Here is a 16779-nt window from a genome sequence, read left to right as displayed (position 1 = left end):
CTCACTCTGTCGCCCAGGCTGGAGTACAGTGGCGTGACTTGGCTCATCTTAACCTCCACCTCCCAGCTTCAAGTGATTCTCCTGGCTCAGCCTCCTAAAGTGCTAGGATTATAGGTGTGAGCCACCACGTCCAGCCAGGACAATCTTTCTAAAACACCCCTTGGTTTGCTCCCTTGCATCAAGCCTCTGGCGGCTCCATCACCAGCATGGAAAGCCCACGCCCCTCATGTGGCACAGAAGGCTCTCGAGGGGCCCAGCTCCTGCCTGTTTCCTGGGCTCTTCTAGTCTCCTACTCTTTGTGATCTAGTGATACTGAACGTTTCATAGATGCCTGCTGTCGCCCTGTCTCTGTGCCTTCGTGGACCTCTTCTCTTGTGGAATGCCTTCCATCACTCTGGAGCAGCTTTTGCTCAGCCTTGAAGATGAAACTCAGGGGCTTAACTGCCACCCTGACTGATGTGAGGGGCCTAGCCTTTGTGCCTCTGCTGCATCCAGTGTTTTTCCACGTCCTGCTCCTTACACTGTTTTTTTTTTGGTTATTTTTTTATTTTTATTTTTTATTTTTCTTTACCTTGCTAGAATGTGAGCTGCGAGGCCGGGCGCAGTGGCTCACGTCTGTAATCCCAGCACTTTGGGAGGTTGAGGTGGGCGGATCACCTGAGGTCAGGAGTTCGAGACCAGCCTGACCAGCATGGTGAAACCTGTATTTACTAAAAATACAAAAAATTAGCTGGGCCTGGTGGCAGGTGCCTGTAATCCCAGATACTTGGGAGGCTGAGGCAAGAGAATTGCTTGAACCTGGGAGGCGGAGGTTGCAGTGAACCGAGATCGCGCCGTTGCACTCCAGCCTGGGCAACGAGCAAAACTCCGTCCAAAAAAAAAAAAAAAAAGGGGGCCGGGCGTGGTGGCTCACGCCTGTAATCCCAGCACTTTGGGAGGCTGAGGTGGGCGGATCACAGAGTCAGGAGTTCGAGACCAGCCTGGCCAACACAGTGAAACCTCGTCTCTACTAAAAATACAAAAATTAGCTGGGCACGGTGGCGAGCGCCTGTAATCCCAGCTACTCGGGAGGCTGAGGCAGCTTGAACCTGGGAGGCAGAGGTCACAGTGAGCCGAAATCATGTCACTGCACTCCAGCCTGGGTGAAAGAACTAGACTCTTGTCTCAAAAAAAAAAAAAAAAAGAATGTGAGCTGCGAGTACGGACCACATGATGCCCATCCTTGTGTCCCTGTCACATAGCACGTCCTCGATTTACTTAATGAAATGCATGGCCTTACAGTGCTTCCTGATCCCAAGGCAGAGTTATGCATGTAGAGTGTTCCCCAAGACATCCCTAAGAGGTATATAACAGGCATTTAATAAGTACTTGTCACCTAATTATTTAACAAGACCATTTCCACCAAAAAAGTCCACATTCACTCATGTTTCAATTATAAATTTTATTTAAGAATACTGACACAGGAAACAGATTTAATTCATGGAATTGTGCATATGGTCATCCGTTACATTGTGACATGTTAATTTTTTTTTATCATTTATTGGCACTGTCAACAGATTACTTGTAAACAAGATCACTTTGTACGCGTAAGTCTGCGATGCTACTTAGCTATGGTTTTCTACCATGAGCTTATATATAGATAGGTGTAGGTATGTAGATACATTAATGCTATACACAATTTTGCATGGTTACTGAGCGTCAGTAAAAATTATAAAAAAACACCCATTTATAATAAAAGTGAGGATATACTAAGACTTGCTATTACTGGACCTTGTTTTCTGTAAAAGTGACGACACTTGCTGGACGGTTACTAAACTCTATGGCACTAATGTATGATGGATTCATTTCCAGACTGTCGGCCACGGAAGCACTTCTTCATGGCCTCTGCCCTGGACAGCAGCCTGTCCTCCGGGCTCCCCATGTTTTTACCAGCTTCTGCTGAGTTTCTACAATCTTGAGCTCTGCTGAGAATTCTTTTCCTTGAAATTCTTCTAGCTAAAGCCCCAGCCCCCAAAAGAGGATGTCTCAGGAACTCATTATGCCCTGAGTCAACAAGAACTTGTTGATAAATGGCTTAAAAGTTTTTACAAGAAGTAACTTCCCTTGGTAAGGAGTAAATAATAACTCTGGAATTTTCCAGATAAAACTATTTCATTTCTCTGTCAGTGCCCCATGGGGAGAGAACGAAATATTGGAGCCCCTCTCCCTACCAAAGAGAGCCAATTTTCTGGTTGTGCCCTGGCTTAAAACCCTTTGGACTCCGAGAACCATACTGAATATTTGCACCCAATGCTAAAGTTTTCAGGAGAAAGCATACTTAAGCCAATAAATGAATAATGGTTTGGTTTGCATTTTGCTTGCTTGTTAAATAAGGCCTTATTGAACCTTGGGATGCTGCCTGTGGAAACTGGCTTCCCCAGTGAAAGATGTGATGCCATGAACTGATATGCCTTTGCATATGCTGTTCCCTCTCTGCAACACCCTTCCTTGCCTTGCCTGCTTGGTGAACTCTGGCTCATTCTGCAAAACACTGCTCCAATGACACCTTTTCTTTGAAACCTCCTCTGACCCTTGGGTGAATGGTGGTTCTCCATCCGATTTCCTGATGCTTTTATTCACACCTCTGTCGTAGCACTTGGCGCCTGCCTGAATTGTTAGTTTAAGAGTCTGTTGTTTCCAGTGGCATGTGAGCCCCTGGGGGCAGGGACAATGTTTTATCTCATCTTTGTATTCCCGATGCTCCGCACAGGGCCTGGGATGGTGCAGCTATTTAATGAAAGTTAGGTGAATGAATGAATGATGAATAAATGAATATAAAAATGAGGAAAACCTTGCAGAGAGTGGGAGGCATACATCACCACTTGGCTGGGAGTGCAGGTGACCTTAAACCTGGCAGAACTCCTGATTAAGAATGACGGATTAGCACTGACTGCAGGAATGCAAAATGAACAAGAATTCACGAATCTGTATATGTTAAACTTGTCATTGCCTTTCATTCCTCAACAAAAATAGGTCGATGACCAAGTCTGCGGAAGAGTGGAAGCTAAAAAAAAACCCTTACTTTGAGATCTTTGGACGATTTGTTATTAAAAGAGCAAAGTGCTGAATCAGGAACCTTGATATGCCTATTTCCAAAATAGTCAACCAAGGCACCAGGAGATGAAGAGGCTTCCTTTTGGACAGATAATACAAACCAGGCTTTCTCAGACTCCCCACCAAATAATACTTCTCTGCTGTCAGGCTATCAAGTTCTCTTTTAGGAGCATTCGAGGTCAAATCAGTTCCCAGAGTGTCTCACCTCCAGCAGAAATGCTACAGCCTCAGCCACAGCCCCGTTAAGCATTTCGGTATCATCTGCCTGGTAATCTCCATACTCAGTCATCTCAGGAAAATCTCTCATTTCAGGAGGATCAAGTACAAGGAAACCACGTTGAACCAATGGGCCACTTTTCCATGCATGGAGCTCTGGCACCTTTAATTCATGGTGCTTCCCTCCAGAAGAAATCCAGTCCAGCAATGATTCCCTCTGATCTGGTGGAACAGCCAAGCTGTTCCTAGGGGTCAGCTCAGAAGTGGCGTGAAGGTGGATGAGCAAAAGAGAGGAAGAGCCTCTTAGGGCGAGGGAGCCAAAAGTCAGACCTCAAGTTGCCCTGGGAAACATGATGCGATGGCTCTGCTGCCCCAGACCCTGGGCTTTTCCTCCTGGGGTGACGGGCCTGTGCTTCTAGCCCTGTGGCTCACGTGTGTCCCTGTGGACACTCAGGCTACAGTTTCCTCCCACCCAGGTCCAGGTCTAGGTTGACATTTAACAGGGAGGAGGGAGTTTGGGGAATGGAGGATGCCGAGTAAGAATCACGGGTGATGCCACCTGGGGATCCTCCAAGGGCAAAGCCCTGTCCAGGGCAGAATTCACAGTTTAGGGGGATCCCCAGGTGCACTGAGAGGAGTGATTCTCATCTTCAGGGGGCCAGAGGACCTCTTCCCTTACACCTGAGCTGAATCCTCCTGTCCCCATTTTACGGCCTTCCTCAGATCTGTCCAGTCCCTCCTGCACCATGCGTGGGGCGTGCTCAGAGCTCCGGGGGGCTGGGAGAGGAGGTGAGAGTGTGTTTGCTTGCATAGGGCGAGGGGGAGCCAACATCCGTGATCACAGAATATGGCACTTGAGATGGACTGGCACCCAGGAGGCCCAGCTGCCAGTCCCAGGAACAAATATAATGCCCTTGACTGGCTTTTGGAAAAATTGCTGGGGTTGGTCAAGGTTGGGCAGAACTCTAGCCAGGACCTCCCATGGCCCTTCCCAAGATGAGTCCAGGGCTCAAGCAGGATCTCTGGGCTTAAAGCAATGTGCACCATTGGCTCTGCAGGGAGGAAAATCAACACCAGCCCTCCCCTCCCCTCCCCTCCCCTCCCCTCCCCTCCCCTCCCCTCCCCCAAGACCACCAAAAATGTTCCCTCCCCACAAATCACCCTTCACTGTGCATTCACCTCTGATACTTTTAAGTGAAAACATGAATTAGGCAAACTAATCAATTTGACAACTGTTGGGATCAGGGCTTTCTCACTGTAGTGGAAATGGCTTCTTTACTTGAAGTCTGCTAAGATGTCACTGAAAATATTGAGGAACAGGTGAGCGTGGTGATCCCTGAAGACCAGCGTGGGACGGAAACGAATGGATTTGTCACCACAGCCACCCAACACCACACCTGAAAGAGGCAGGAGGTAGGTGAGGAGCGTGGTTTCTCAAAGTCACACGCTGGGAGAGCTGGGGGGAAAGTGATGCCTGTTGGCGACGCTCATCCATCCATCCATCCATCCATCCATCATGGAAGCCCAGGCTTCCATCTGTCCTTCCTACCACCCACTCATGCAGTCTTCATTTCCTTTCTCTCTCCCCTCATTCATCTCCTCTATCATTCTCTTCTTCCTTTCCTTCCCTCCACCCTTCCTTTTTCCCTTCCTCCCTCCCTCTCTCCTTTGAGTGCCTGCTTTGCTGCCCCAAGCTAGGTCTGGTGATAGAGAAATCCTGAGATAAAGTCCTTGCCTTCCAGAAAGTCATGGAGGGGTGGGAAAATAAAATAGGTAAGCAAATAAGTTGCAAAAGCACAGGCTGAGTCGGAAGCATGTGTGAGGTGCTGAGCTATTACGGAGGAGGGACAGGCTCTGCTTATTTTAAAGCGTGACTTCACCAGTTACAGCTGGTGTCCTTTCCTTGTCGAGGTTGTTTATGCCTTTTTTTTTTTTTTTTAGAGATGGAGTCTCACTCTGTCACCCAGGCTGGGGTGCAGTGGCAACCCAGTCTCACTCACTGCAACCTCCACCTCCCAGGTTGAAGCCATTCTCCTGCCTCAGTCTCCCAAGTAGCTGGGATTACAGGTGCCGCCACCATGGCCAGCTAATTTTTGTATTTTTAGTAGAGATGAGGTTTTGCCCTGTTGACCAGGCTGGTCTCGAACTCCTGACTTCAGCTGATCTGCCCACGTCGGCCTCCCAAAGTGCTGGGATTACAGGCGTGAGCTACTGCACCCGGCCTGTTTATGCCTTTGAGACCACGTTTTCTCATTTTTAAAATGGAGGTTGATTATCCCTGCCCTTCTGAGGCTGCTGCAAGGATTCTGTAAGATGGCACAAGAAGAACTGACAATGTGCCTGACATAGAGTACGTGCTCTGATCTCACCACAGCATCTGCCCTTACCCCTGCCACACATGTCCTCAGTGGCTTCCCACAGCTCCTAGGATGAAGTCTGGAGTGCTAAGCCTGATCTGCAGGCCCATGCGACCCGGGCCTGGCCTCTCCTCCCCCAGCTTCATCCCCTCCCAACCATTCACCTTCACGCCCCCTTCTTTCCCTTTTACCACCTCTGTAAGCTCCATCCCACCTCAGGCCATTGCGTGCACCCTTCCCTCTGCCCAGAATGCTCTTCCTTACCTTCTTCACCCAGCCAATCCCTGTTCATCAAGACTTAGGGTAAAATGCTACTTCCTCAAGGGAGCCTGCCCTGATTTCCTACCCTCACCAACTGCTGCAGCTATCTGCTCTCTTAGCTGCGTTTTCTCCTTCCCAGGACTTAAAATTGCAATGGATTGGTTGTGAAATGCCATGTGTAAAGCCATGCCTTCCTGCTACACTGCATGCTTCCTGAAGGAAGGGGCTCTGATGGTCTTCATCATCACTGTAACTGTCTCCAGTGTCCACTTACAACTCACCTCCTCAGCGAACGCTTGTTGAGTAAATAAATGGATAAAGAAATCCCATTTGTAATGTTCTCTTCTTTGGAGAAAGGGCATTCAGGCTGTTTTCAGACCTGTGTACCACCTGCCCCCCACACAAAATATTGCTGAGTACCTAGCAACATGTGGCAGCTACAGCAGGAAATACTGGATGCTCATGAAACTCAGCAGCCACTCCTGGCCCCTTACCTTTGTTTCTGGCAATTAAAATGAGCTTATTCCGTATGGAATCATCGGGAGTATCGAAGGAGCAAAAGGTGCCTCGTCCTCTCACCCTGCTGATGAACTGGGGGTACCGGGCCTGCAGTGGGAGGAGACAAGGCTGGCGTCAAAGCCCATCACCTGTGTACCAGCTGGGCTTAATGGCTGTGCTTCGTCAAAGGCCTCCCATGGTCCAGCCTCGGCCTCTGCATGGACTGGCAGGACCTCCAGGGGGTTAAGAGCTCTGGGGACATTCAGGCCTGGGTTCAAAGCCCAGCTGTGCACATGTGTGTTGTGTGGAGGAAAAAAACCCACCACCACCACCAGCAACAACAACCAAGCCCAGCTCTGTCCCTCTCACTGTATAACCTTGGGCCACTCAAGTGCCTCTGTTTACCCTGCTATAAACTGAAGGATTTAAATGCTGTTGACCCCACTGGGGCCGTGGTGAGACTTTAGCAAGATAAGGTTCACATGTTAAGTCCTAAGCCCGGGGCTGGGCACTTGGCGGATGCTCCACAGATGTTCGCCATCTCCATCGTCAGCTCTTCTAGAAAGGTGGTTCTTCTGGAAGAAGAAATGCCTGTCCTCCCTCAGGGCTTTGAGACTGGGAGCTGTACTGGATTGAATAGTTTCCTCCCACTGCCCCCTAAATTCATGTTTACCTGGAACCTATGACTAGGACCTAATTTGGAAATAAGGTCTTCGCAGAAATAATTAGTTAGGTTAAAATGAAGTCTTCCTGCATTAGAATGGCCCCTAATGCAATGACTGTTTTTTGTTTTTTGTTTTTGAGATGGAGTCTCACTCTGTTGCCCTGGCTGGAGTGCAGTGGCACGATCTCGGCTCACTGCATCCTCTGCCTCCCAGGTTCAAAGATTCTTGTGCTTCAGCCTCCTAAATAGCTGGGATTACAGGCACCTGCCATCACACCTGGCTAATTTTTTTTTTTGTAGTTTTAGTAGAAACGGGGTTTCACAATGTAGGCCAGGCTGGTTTCGAACTCCTGACCTCAAGTGATCCACCTGCCTTGGCCTCCCAAAGTGCTGGGATTACAGGTGTAAGCCACAGCGCCCGGCTCAGTGACTGGTATCTTTATAAGAAGAAGACAATCTGGAGACAGACACAGGCACAGTGGGTAGAACGCCAAGTGATGCCAGAAGCAGAGTGAAGCCTCCACACGTCAAGGAACATGAAGGATTCCCGGCAGCCACGAGAAGGTGGAGAGGGGCATGGAACAGATTCTCCCCCAGAGCCTCCAGAAGGAGCCAACTCTGCTGAAACCTTGATTTCAGACCCTGGCCTCCAAACTGTGAGAGAATAAATCCTTGTTTTAACCCACACAGTTTGTGGTGATTTTTTACAGCAGACAAGGAAACAAATGCAGGTGCCTAGTCTGGAGGACCTTGATTTCACCTTACTCTCTGCTGTCCATATGAAGGACAGCAAACAAGGGCTTGGAAAACCCCAAATAATTTCAGGGTACTGGGGGCTGAGTTGGGGGAGCAAGTCTTATTTCACGGCAGCTCATTGGTAGAAACTGGAGACATGGTCCTATTCTGGGGGTGATAGAGGCGGGCACTGTGTTAGACACTTATGTGCACAATTTGTTTCTTTCTTTTTGTGGAGGATGGGTTCTCACCATGTTGCCCAGGCTGGTCTCAAACTCAGTTGAGCTGAAGGCAATCCTCCTGCTTCTGCCTCCCTAAGTGCTGGGGTTACAGGCATGAGCCCCTGAGCCTGGCAGTGGGCACACTCTTGAATCCCCTGCCAGTGAAGAAGGGCTCACTTTGGTCTACACAGATAAGGAAACTGAGGCTCAGAAGTCCTTCCAGCACTTACTCTAGCATGTTCCTTGCACTTGTCAATTGCTGGGGAGCTGGCAGTTTGAACACACCCCTCCCTCTCCCACAGAGTGTGGCCCTGGGATGGTTTAGAATAAAGTCTCTTCCATTTAGACACCCCTTCAGGCCTGCGTGCCACACTCACACACACACACATCCACACACCTCCTTACGGTTAGGAGTGACCACGTGACCAGCTCCTTAGTCAAGTGTTAGAAGTGTTATGTGAGATTTCTGGGAAGGCTGCTAAAGACAAGAAGGAGGCCACTCTGTCCTTCCCTTCTTTTTCCTTCCTATTGCCTGGAATTGAGATGCGATGGCTGGAGCTCCAGGAGCCATTTTGGCCCACGATGAAACCTTGAGGGTAGAGAGTAATCCAGCTCCAGCAGTGGAGGGCAGTGCTGCCGAGTGGTAAGTATGCAACAGGTTGCACAAAGGCGGGAATAATGAACACACTAGAGGGAGTGAGAGAGGGAGTGCTTGGGGGACTCTCAAAGGGGGGATGTCTGAATTTGGTGTCAAAAGATAACCAGGGCCGGGCGCGGTGGCCCATGCTCGTGAAATCCCAGCACTTTGGGAGGCTGAGGCGAGCGGATCACCTGAGGTCGGGAGTTCGAGACCAGCCTGGCCAACATGGTGAAACCCCGTCTCTATTCAAAATACAAAAAAATTAGTAGGGCATAATGGCACATGCCCGTAATCCCAGCTACTTGGGAGGCTGAGGCCAGAGAATCTCTTGAACCCAGGAGGCAGCGGTTGCAGTGAGCTGAGATTGCGCCACTGCACTCCAGCCTGGGTACAAAGCAAGACTTGGCCTCAAAAAATAAATAAATAAACAAATAAAATAAAATAAAATAAATAAAAAAGATAACCAGTGCTGGCAGGCGCTGCCCAGCACTTTGGGAGGCTGAGGTGGAAGGATCGTTTGAGGCCAGGAGTTCAAGGCCGGACTGGCTAACAGAGCTTGACCATGTCTCAATATTAAAAAAATAAAAAATAAATTAAAAACAACAACAAAGAAAACCAGGTGTTCAGGAATAGGGCTTGGAATGGGATGGAGGGATAGGGAGGCATCCCCTGCAGAGGACACAGCATGTGCAAAGTCCCCGAGGCTAGAAGCAGCACAGCCCATTACGAACTGCTGGAACAGCAGGCACAACACCATGCTGAAGAGCTCCAGTGTTGCCCCGGAGGCTGCGGGGAGCCATGGGTGGTGGGGGCGGGGCAGGGGAGGGGGTGTTACCTGGAGGTCCAGCAGTCCTGTGAGCAGGGCCTTCCCGGCATGGGCTGCATTATTTAGCAGGTCCTCCCGCTTGATGATGTTGATGACCTCAGCCAGCAACAGGTTCTTGGACGGGTCCCCCAGCCAGGTGTTGAAGATCCGGTAGGGCTGGAATGAGGAACGAGTGTTGGAAGGGTTCACACACATGCACACCCTGCAGGAGTCACTTCCCCCAGGCGCCCCTCCTCCTCTCTTGAAGAGGAGAGAAACTAATCTAGTGGGCATCTACCAGAGGCTAGCAGGGGAACACACCCAATCTCGCTGAATTCTTCTCTACCAGAGGCTAGCAAGAGAACACACCCAATCTTGCTGAATTCTTCCAACAGCAGCCCTGCAGGTAGGAACTGCTATGGGGAGGACCAAATCGTCTCATGCACTGGGAAATCCCTCAGTCCCAGGAAACCAAGATAGTCGGTTCCTTAACTCCTATAACCCTCATTTTATACAGGAGGAAGCTGAGGTTCTGGGAGGCTAAGTGATTTGTCTAAGGCAAACATGACTTACAGGTGGAGTTGGGACTGGATTGCTGGCAGTGACCCTCAAAGATCACCCACTTTACCCCTCCATGAATGATTTAGGGTGGCCATGCAGCTAACGGAAACACCCTTCCCAGCCTCCCTTATGGCTAGAAGTGGCCATGTGACTGGGTCTTAGTCAAATATTGAAAATAGACATATTATGTGAGATTTCTAGGAAGGCTGCTAAAGACAAGAAAGGGGCCACTTTGTCCTTCCCTTCTTTTTTTTTTCTACTGCCTAGAATTGAGATGTGATGGCTGGAGCATCAGAAGCCATTTTGGACCATGAGGCAACCTTGAGGGTAGAAACTACATGTAGGAATGGTGAACGGACGTTGGCCCCTGATGGCTGTGTGTGTGTGTGTAAATCTGTATGCACACATGGCAGTACACAGTGTAGTGGGTAAGAGTATGGGCTCTGGGTTGGAATCCTGGCTTTGTCACTTAACAGGCTGTGTGACCTTTGACAAATTACTTAACCTCTCTGTGCCTGATTCCTCATTAGTAAAATGAGGATAAAAATAACAGCTACTTGGTTAGATTGTTCTCAGGATTAAAAGCATATGAGAAATACTTAGAACTAGGCACATAGCAAATGCTCAGTCTGCTGCGGCAGCTGTCGATGATATTATTGTGTGTGCACACAGAGAGAAAACAGGAAAAGGCTGATGGTGGACTGTTCCAGAGTTGGCCTTACAGAGAGAGCTGGGAGGGCACACCGCTGCTAATTGCATTGATAAGAACTGGGACTTAGAAAACCTGCGACCCAGTAGGTGCCCACCCAACTCCTCGATGGTGAGAAAGGAACAGTTAGGAGAAGAGGACGCTCCCTTCTCTGCCCTGGATGTAGAGAGAAGGCTGGCTCCAACTCACAGCATTAGGCCTGAACTCCTCCTTGTGGAAGAAGCCCCCAGTCATCATCTTCTTGCTGAAGGACATCACGTCTGCTGGGTCATCCAGGCCCCAGTGCTCATGGGCCCAGAACTTGCCCGTGCAGCCTCCTCCGGTCTGGACCTCGTCCACCAAGAAGGCGCAGCCATGCTGGCCGGAGAAGAGAGAGGAGGGAGAAATAAACACCCATGGGAGGCCAGAAATTCATATCCCTTCATAGCCAGCTAACTGCCAAACCCTGGGTCCACACACATCGTGCTTGTTTTCTGAAGAGCAAACCAGCCCCATGTTCTTGAGCTGTGCACAAAAAAAACTAATCAAAACACTTAAGCTGAGCAGTTCCAACCAGAGCTGAATCTGAGTGTTTCCTAAAACTGCTAAGCTGGACCAAAAAAAACCCAGAACATTAAATACTCCCTGCACCAACACAGAGCGGTATGTCATCTGGCTTCAGTCTCGGGTCTCGACCTCGTCAGAGGGAGCTGTGTCCAACAGTGAGGCCTCGAATGTGCTTCTCAGACTTCAGCTGCCATGTTCTGCTTGTCACCAGGGCTATTTCTAACTCAGCATCTGTGTTAAGTCAACTCACGTCTTATAACTTTTATCTTTGAACTTATTGGTTTGATTGCCAGTTATATATGCACAAGACATTAAAACAAACACACAATATAAAGAAAGCAAATCAGTGTGTCAAAGAGATACCTGCACCCCCATGTTTATTGCAGCACTGTTCACAATAGCCAAGATACAGAATCAATCTGTCCATCAATGGATGAATGGATAAAGTAAATATGGTACATATACACAATTGGCAAGGCGTGGTGGCTCTCGCCTGTAATTCCAGCACTTTGGGAGGCTGAGGCGGGCAAATCACCTAAGGCCAGGAGTCTGAGCCAATCAGCCTGGCCAACATGGCAAAACCCCGTCTCTACTGAAAATACAAAAATTAGCTGGGCATGGTGTCATGCACCTGTAATCTCAGCTACTTGGGAGACTGAGGCAGGAGAATCACTTGGACCCAGGAGGCAGAGGTTACAGTGAGCCAAGATCGTGCCACTGCACTCCAGCCTGGGCAATAGAGTGAGACTGTCTCAAAAAAAAAAAAAAAGAAAAAGAAAATATGGTACATATACACAATTGGCCAGGCGCGGTGGCTCACGCCTGTAATTCCAGCACTTTAGGAGGCTGAGGCAGGCAAACCACCTGAAGTCAGGAGTTTGAGACCAGCCTGGCCAACAAGGCGAAACCCCATCTCTACTAAAAATACAAAAATTAGCTGGGCATGGTGTTGTGCACCTGTAATCTCAGCTACTTGGGAGACTGAGACAGGAGAATCACTTGGACCGAGGAGGCAGAGGTTACAGTGAGCCAAGATCGTGCATGCCACTGCACTCCAGCCTGGGCAACAGAGTGAGACTGTCTCAAAAAAAAAAAGAAAAAGAAAATATGGTACATATACACAAAGAAATACTATTCAGCCATAAAAAGAATGAAATTATGTCATTAGCAATGACGTGGATGGAACTACAGGACATTATGTTAAGTGACATAAGCCACACATACACAAATGTTGCATGTTCTCACTCAGGTGGGAACTAAAAACATTTCCCTTATGAAGAAATAGAGTCGAATGACGCCTATCAGAGGCTGGCAAGGCTAATGGGGAGGTGGAGATAAATAGGGGTTGGTTAATGGATACAAAAGTACAGTTAGATAGAAGAATAAGATCTAGTCTCCAGTAGCACAATAGGGTGATTTTAGTTAATAATTTATTGCATAGTTCAAAATAGGAGTGGATTTGGAATATTCCCAATACAAAGAGATGATAAATGTTTTAGGTGATGGATATCCAATTACCCAGATTTGATCATTACGCATTGCAACTATTATGTATCCAAAAAGGTTTTTTAAAAAGATTTTAAGGCCAAGCGTGGTGGCTCAGGCCTGTAATCCCAGCACTTTGGGAGGCTGAGGTGTGCAGATCACCTGAGGTCAGGAGTTCAAGACCAGCCTGGCCAACATGGCGAAACCTCGTCTCTGTTAGAAATAGAAAAATTAGTTGGGTATGGTGACGTGTGCCTGTAGTCCCAGCTACTCGGGAGGCTGAGGTGGGAGAATCACTTGAACCTGGGAGGTAGGGGTTGCAGTGAGCTGAGATCGCACCACTGCACTCCAGCCTGGGTAACAGAGTGACACTCTGTCTCAAAAAAAAAAAAAAAAAATATATATATATATGTGTGTGTGTGTGTGTGTGTGTGTGTGTGTGTGTGTGTGTCTGTGTGTGTGTATAGTTTTAGGGAAGAATCCCCATTCTTTCACCAACCCCAACTTCTCCACCCCTGATGCTGACAGACAGCCTCTGCAAGTCTGGAGATTGACAGAAGCTCCAAGGCAGAGGTGCTGCTGGCCCGTTACTCGGGGAACTCAACCCAGAAAACCCAATGGCTCCATCCAACCTCGGCCCTGTCCACTGACCTTCCTGGCGATGTCTCTCAGCTTCCGAAAGAAGTCATCGGATGCGTGGTTGTCTCCACCCTCGGACTGGATGGGCTCCACGATGATCCCGGCCACCGTCTTCTTCTTTTTCCGATATTTCACAATCAGATCCTCCACCTGGATCCCAAAGGGGAAAGTGACCACCGATGGCAGAGGCTTGTGACCAGTATCCGTGGGTGGGAATCTGGGGTTCGATGAGCCCCATGTAATTTTATTGGAAATGTGTTTGTGTGCATTTCCTAAGACCAGTGAAGCCTCTGTTAGAAGCTATGTGTATGGATGGGAATGTATCCTACTTGAAATCGGTGCTAGAACCTGGGTGGATACAAACTAATAACTTGGGGCAAGTCATTTAGCTTCAGAAGCCTCACTTTCCTGATGTGTTGTATGGGCACACTGACAGAATCCACCTTCCAGGGTCGTGGAGAGGACTGAATGAGAAAATATAGCACTATGAGTTGATTGCTGGGCCAGATGTTTTAGCTGTGGTTCTGCCTCTGTTTTACATGGAACATGCACCTGTCACTTAACCTTGTTATGTGGGAAATAGCTACATCACGGGTATATTGAGAGAAATAAAGGTGAGAGCATTCACACACACACACACACACACACACACACACACACACACACAGAGAGAGAGAGAGAGAGAGAGAGAGAGAAAATACAGCACAGAGTCTGGCACACATAAAGTGGTGGCTGCTACTATTATGATTAGCACGACTACATTATTATTGATTATTATTGTTCCTATTCTTACAGTATTATTGCTATTATTGGTGTGAGAATCCTTTTGGGGCAGAATCGGAGATATATCCTTGGTTAAAAAACTGTTCTAAGGGCCAGGTGTGGTGGCTCACACCTGCAATCCCAACACTTTGGGAGGCTGAGGCAGGAGGATACCTTGAGGCCAGGAGTTTGAGACCAGCCTGTGCAACATAGTGTGGTTCATGTCTGCAAAACATTTAGAAATTAGCTGGGCATGGTGGCTGCGTGCCTGTAGTCTCAGCTACTTGAGAGGCTGAGCTGGGAGGACCCCTTGAACCAGGACTGTGAGATCGCAGTGAGCTGTGACCACACCACTGCACTCCAGCCTGGGCAACACAGCAAGATCCTGTCTTTATTAAAAAGAAAGAGGCTGGGCATGGTGGCTCACACCTGTAATCCCAGCACTTTGGGAGGCTAAGGCGAGCAGATCACCTGAGGTCAGAAGTTCCAGACCAGCCTGGCTACCATGGTGAAACCCCATCTCTACTAAAAATACAAAAATTAGTTGGGCATGGTGGCTCACGCCTGTACTCCCAGCTACTCCAGTGGCTGAGGCACGAGAATCGCTTGAACCCAGGAGGTAGAAGTTGCAATGAGCCGAGATATCGTGCCACTGCACCCCAGCCTGGGCAAAAGAGTGAAACTCTGTCTCAAAAAAAAAAAAAAAAAAAAGAAAAACCCCAAACCGTACACCTAGATAGACTAACAAGTGAAAGCTTTCTTTGTTATGTACAATTAAGAAAAAGCCTCTGTTTGGGTGATATGATTTTGACCTTGGTCTCCACCAGTCACCCCAAGGAAGCTCTGAGATACTTTTCTTTGTTTTCCTTTTTTTTTTTTTGAGATGGAGTTTTACTCTTGTTGCCCAGGCTGGAGTGCAATAGCACAATCTCAGCTCACCGCAACCACCACCTCCCGGGTTCAAGTGATTCTCCTGCTTCGGCCTCTGGAGTAGCTGGGATTACAGGCATGCACCACCATGCCCGGCTAATTTTGTATTTTTAGTAGAGATGGGGTTTCTCCATGTTAGTCAGGCTGGTCTTGAACTCCTGATCTCAGGTGATCTGCCCGCCTCAACCTCCCAAAGTGTTGCAGTTACAGGCATGAGCCACCGCGCCCGGTTTTTCTTTGTTTTTAGAGCATTGTGCTGTAAGTGTAAAATACACACAGTGTTTCAAAAACTGAATATGAAGAAAAGGACTATCTTTGTTTAGACCTAAATAAACGAATTTTTAAAATAAAGGAATTTTTAAAAAGGAATATAAAAATCACATGGTTTAAAAATATGAATTACACATTTACATGATAATATTTTGAATATATTCGGTTCAATAAAATGCTCTGAAAATGAATTTCACCTATTTCTTTGTAATTTTAAAAAACGTGACTCCTGGCCAGGCACGGTGGCTCACACCTGTAATCCCAGCAATTTGGGAAGCTGAAGTGGGCAGACCACTTGGGCCCAGGAGTTTGAGACCAACCTGGGCAACACGGCAAAATCTGTTTCTGCAAAAAATACAAAAATTAGCCAGGTGTGGTGGTGTCATGTGCCTTAGTTCCAACTACTCAAGAAGCTGAGGTGGGAGGATCACCTGAGCCCAGAGAGGTCGAGACTGCAGTGAGCTGTGATTGCACCACTGCACTCCAGCCTGGGTGACAGAGTGAGACCCTGTCTCAAACAAAACAAAACAAAAGAAGGCCGGCGCGGTGGCTCACACCTGTAATCCCAGCACTTTGGGAGGCCGAGGCGGGCGGATCACAAGGTCAGGAGATCGAGACCATCCTGGCTAACACGATGAAACCCTGTCTCTATTAAAAATACAAAAAATTAGCCGGGCGTGGTGTCGGGCGCCTGTAGTCCCAGCTACTCAGGAAGCTGAGGCAGGAAAATGGCGTGAACCCAGGAGGCGGAGCTTGCAGTGAGCTGAGATCGCGCCACTGCACTCCAGCCTGGGCAACAGAGCTAGACTCCATCTCAAAAACAAAGCAAAACAAAACAAAGCAAATGTGACTCCTTGGCAGTTTCCAGGCAGGGTGTAAAAATGAAAGAAAAGGTGACTACTGGAAAAGCTATAATTACATATGTGGCTTGCATTATATTTCTATTGGACAGTGCTGTACTTGATGCCATTATCTTGTCTTTTCTATTTACCACTGAATACCCAGCACCTAGCACCTTGCTTGACATCTAGTAGGTGCTCAATAAGTATGAACTGATTGAAAATGATGATGTGCCTAAGAAAAAAAACCAGCAGCCTTATTTGAGCTCAAATCTATACCCAAAAAGTGATATTTTTTTCCAGCTGCAGATTACTTCCAATGTCTTCCCTGGAACCCCCATATACTGAGTGGATCTAAAGAGGGCTGTGTTAGATGACGTGGAAACGGGCGGTAGGGGGGTGCTGCCTGTCCTCAGCCTCTCCCATAGCATCCCCCGACCCACAGCAACTCAAAGCCCCAGGACTCAGGAGAAGACAAAACCAGTGGTTTAGAGGATCTTGTGGAACCATTTTTTCCTGTGGGATATGCCATATTCTTTCTTTCTCTC

General features: G+C 48.2%; 1 protein-coding gene across 9 annotated transcripts in view; it reads right to left on the bottom strand.

Moving 5' to 3' along the window:
- Nucleotides 1-1421: 1421 nt before the first annotated feature.
- The window catches only part of ABAT (4-aminobutyrate aminotransferase), a 122265-nt gene continuing 106907 nt past the window's right edge, over nucleotides 1422-16779 (bottom strand). For all 9 annotated transcript variants that reach the window (XM_063597947.1, XM_055099496.2, XM_003808307.6 and 6 more), the window contains 5 exons: nucleotides 13443-13580; nucleotides 10950-11117; nucleotides 9521-9667; nucleotides 6422-6533; nucleotides 1422-4706 (listed from right to left, as the gene is read on the bottom strand). In XM_063597947.1, coding sequence (XP_063454017.1) covers nucleotides 4585-4706; nucleotides 6422-6533; nucleotides 9521-9667; nucleotides 10950-11117; nucleotides 13443-13580 — 687 coding nt within the window. In that variant the 3' untranslated portion in view covers nucleotides 1422-4584. The remainder of the gene's footprint in view (nucleotides 4707-6421; nucleotides 6534-9520; nucleotides 9668-10949; nucleotides 11118-13442; nucleotides 13581-16779) is intronic.

The sequence above is a fragment of the Pan paniscus genome, chromosome 18 (genome assembly GCF_029289425.2).
Source record: "Pan paniscus chromosome 18, NHGRI_mPanPan1-v2.0_pri, whole genome shotgun sequence".
In the NCBI taxonomy this organism is placed as follows: Eukaryota; Metazoa; Chordata; class Mammalia; order Primates; family Hominidae; genus Pan; species Pan paniscus.
The sequence above is the reverse complement of the archived record's forward strand: the minus strand, read 5'-3'. Positions and strand labels throughout refer to the sequence as shown.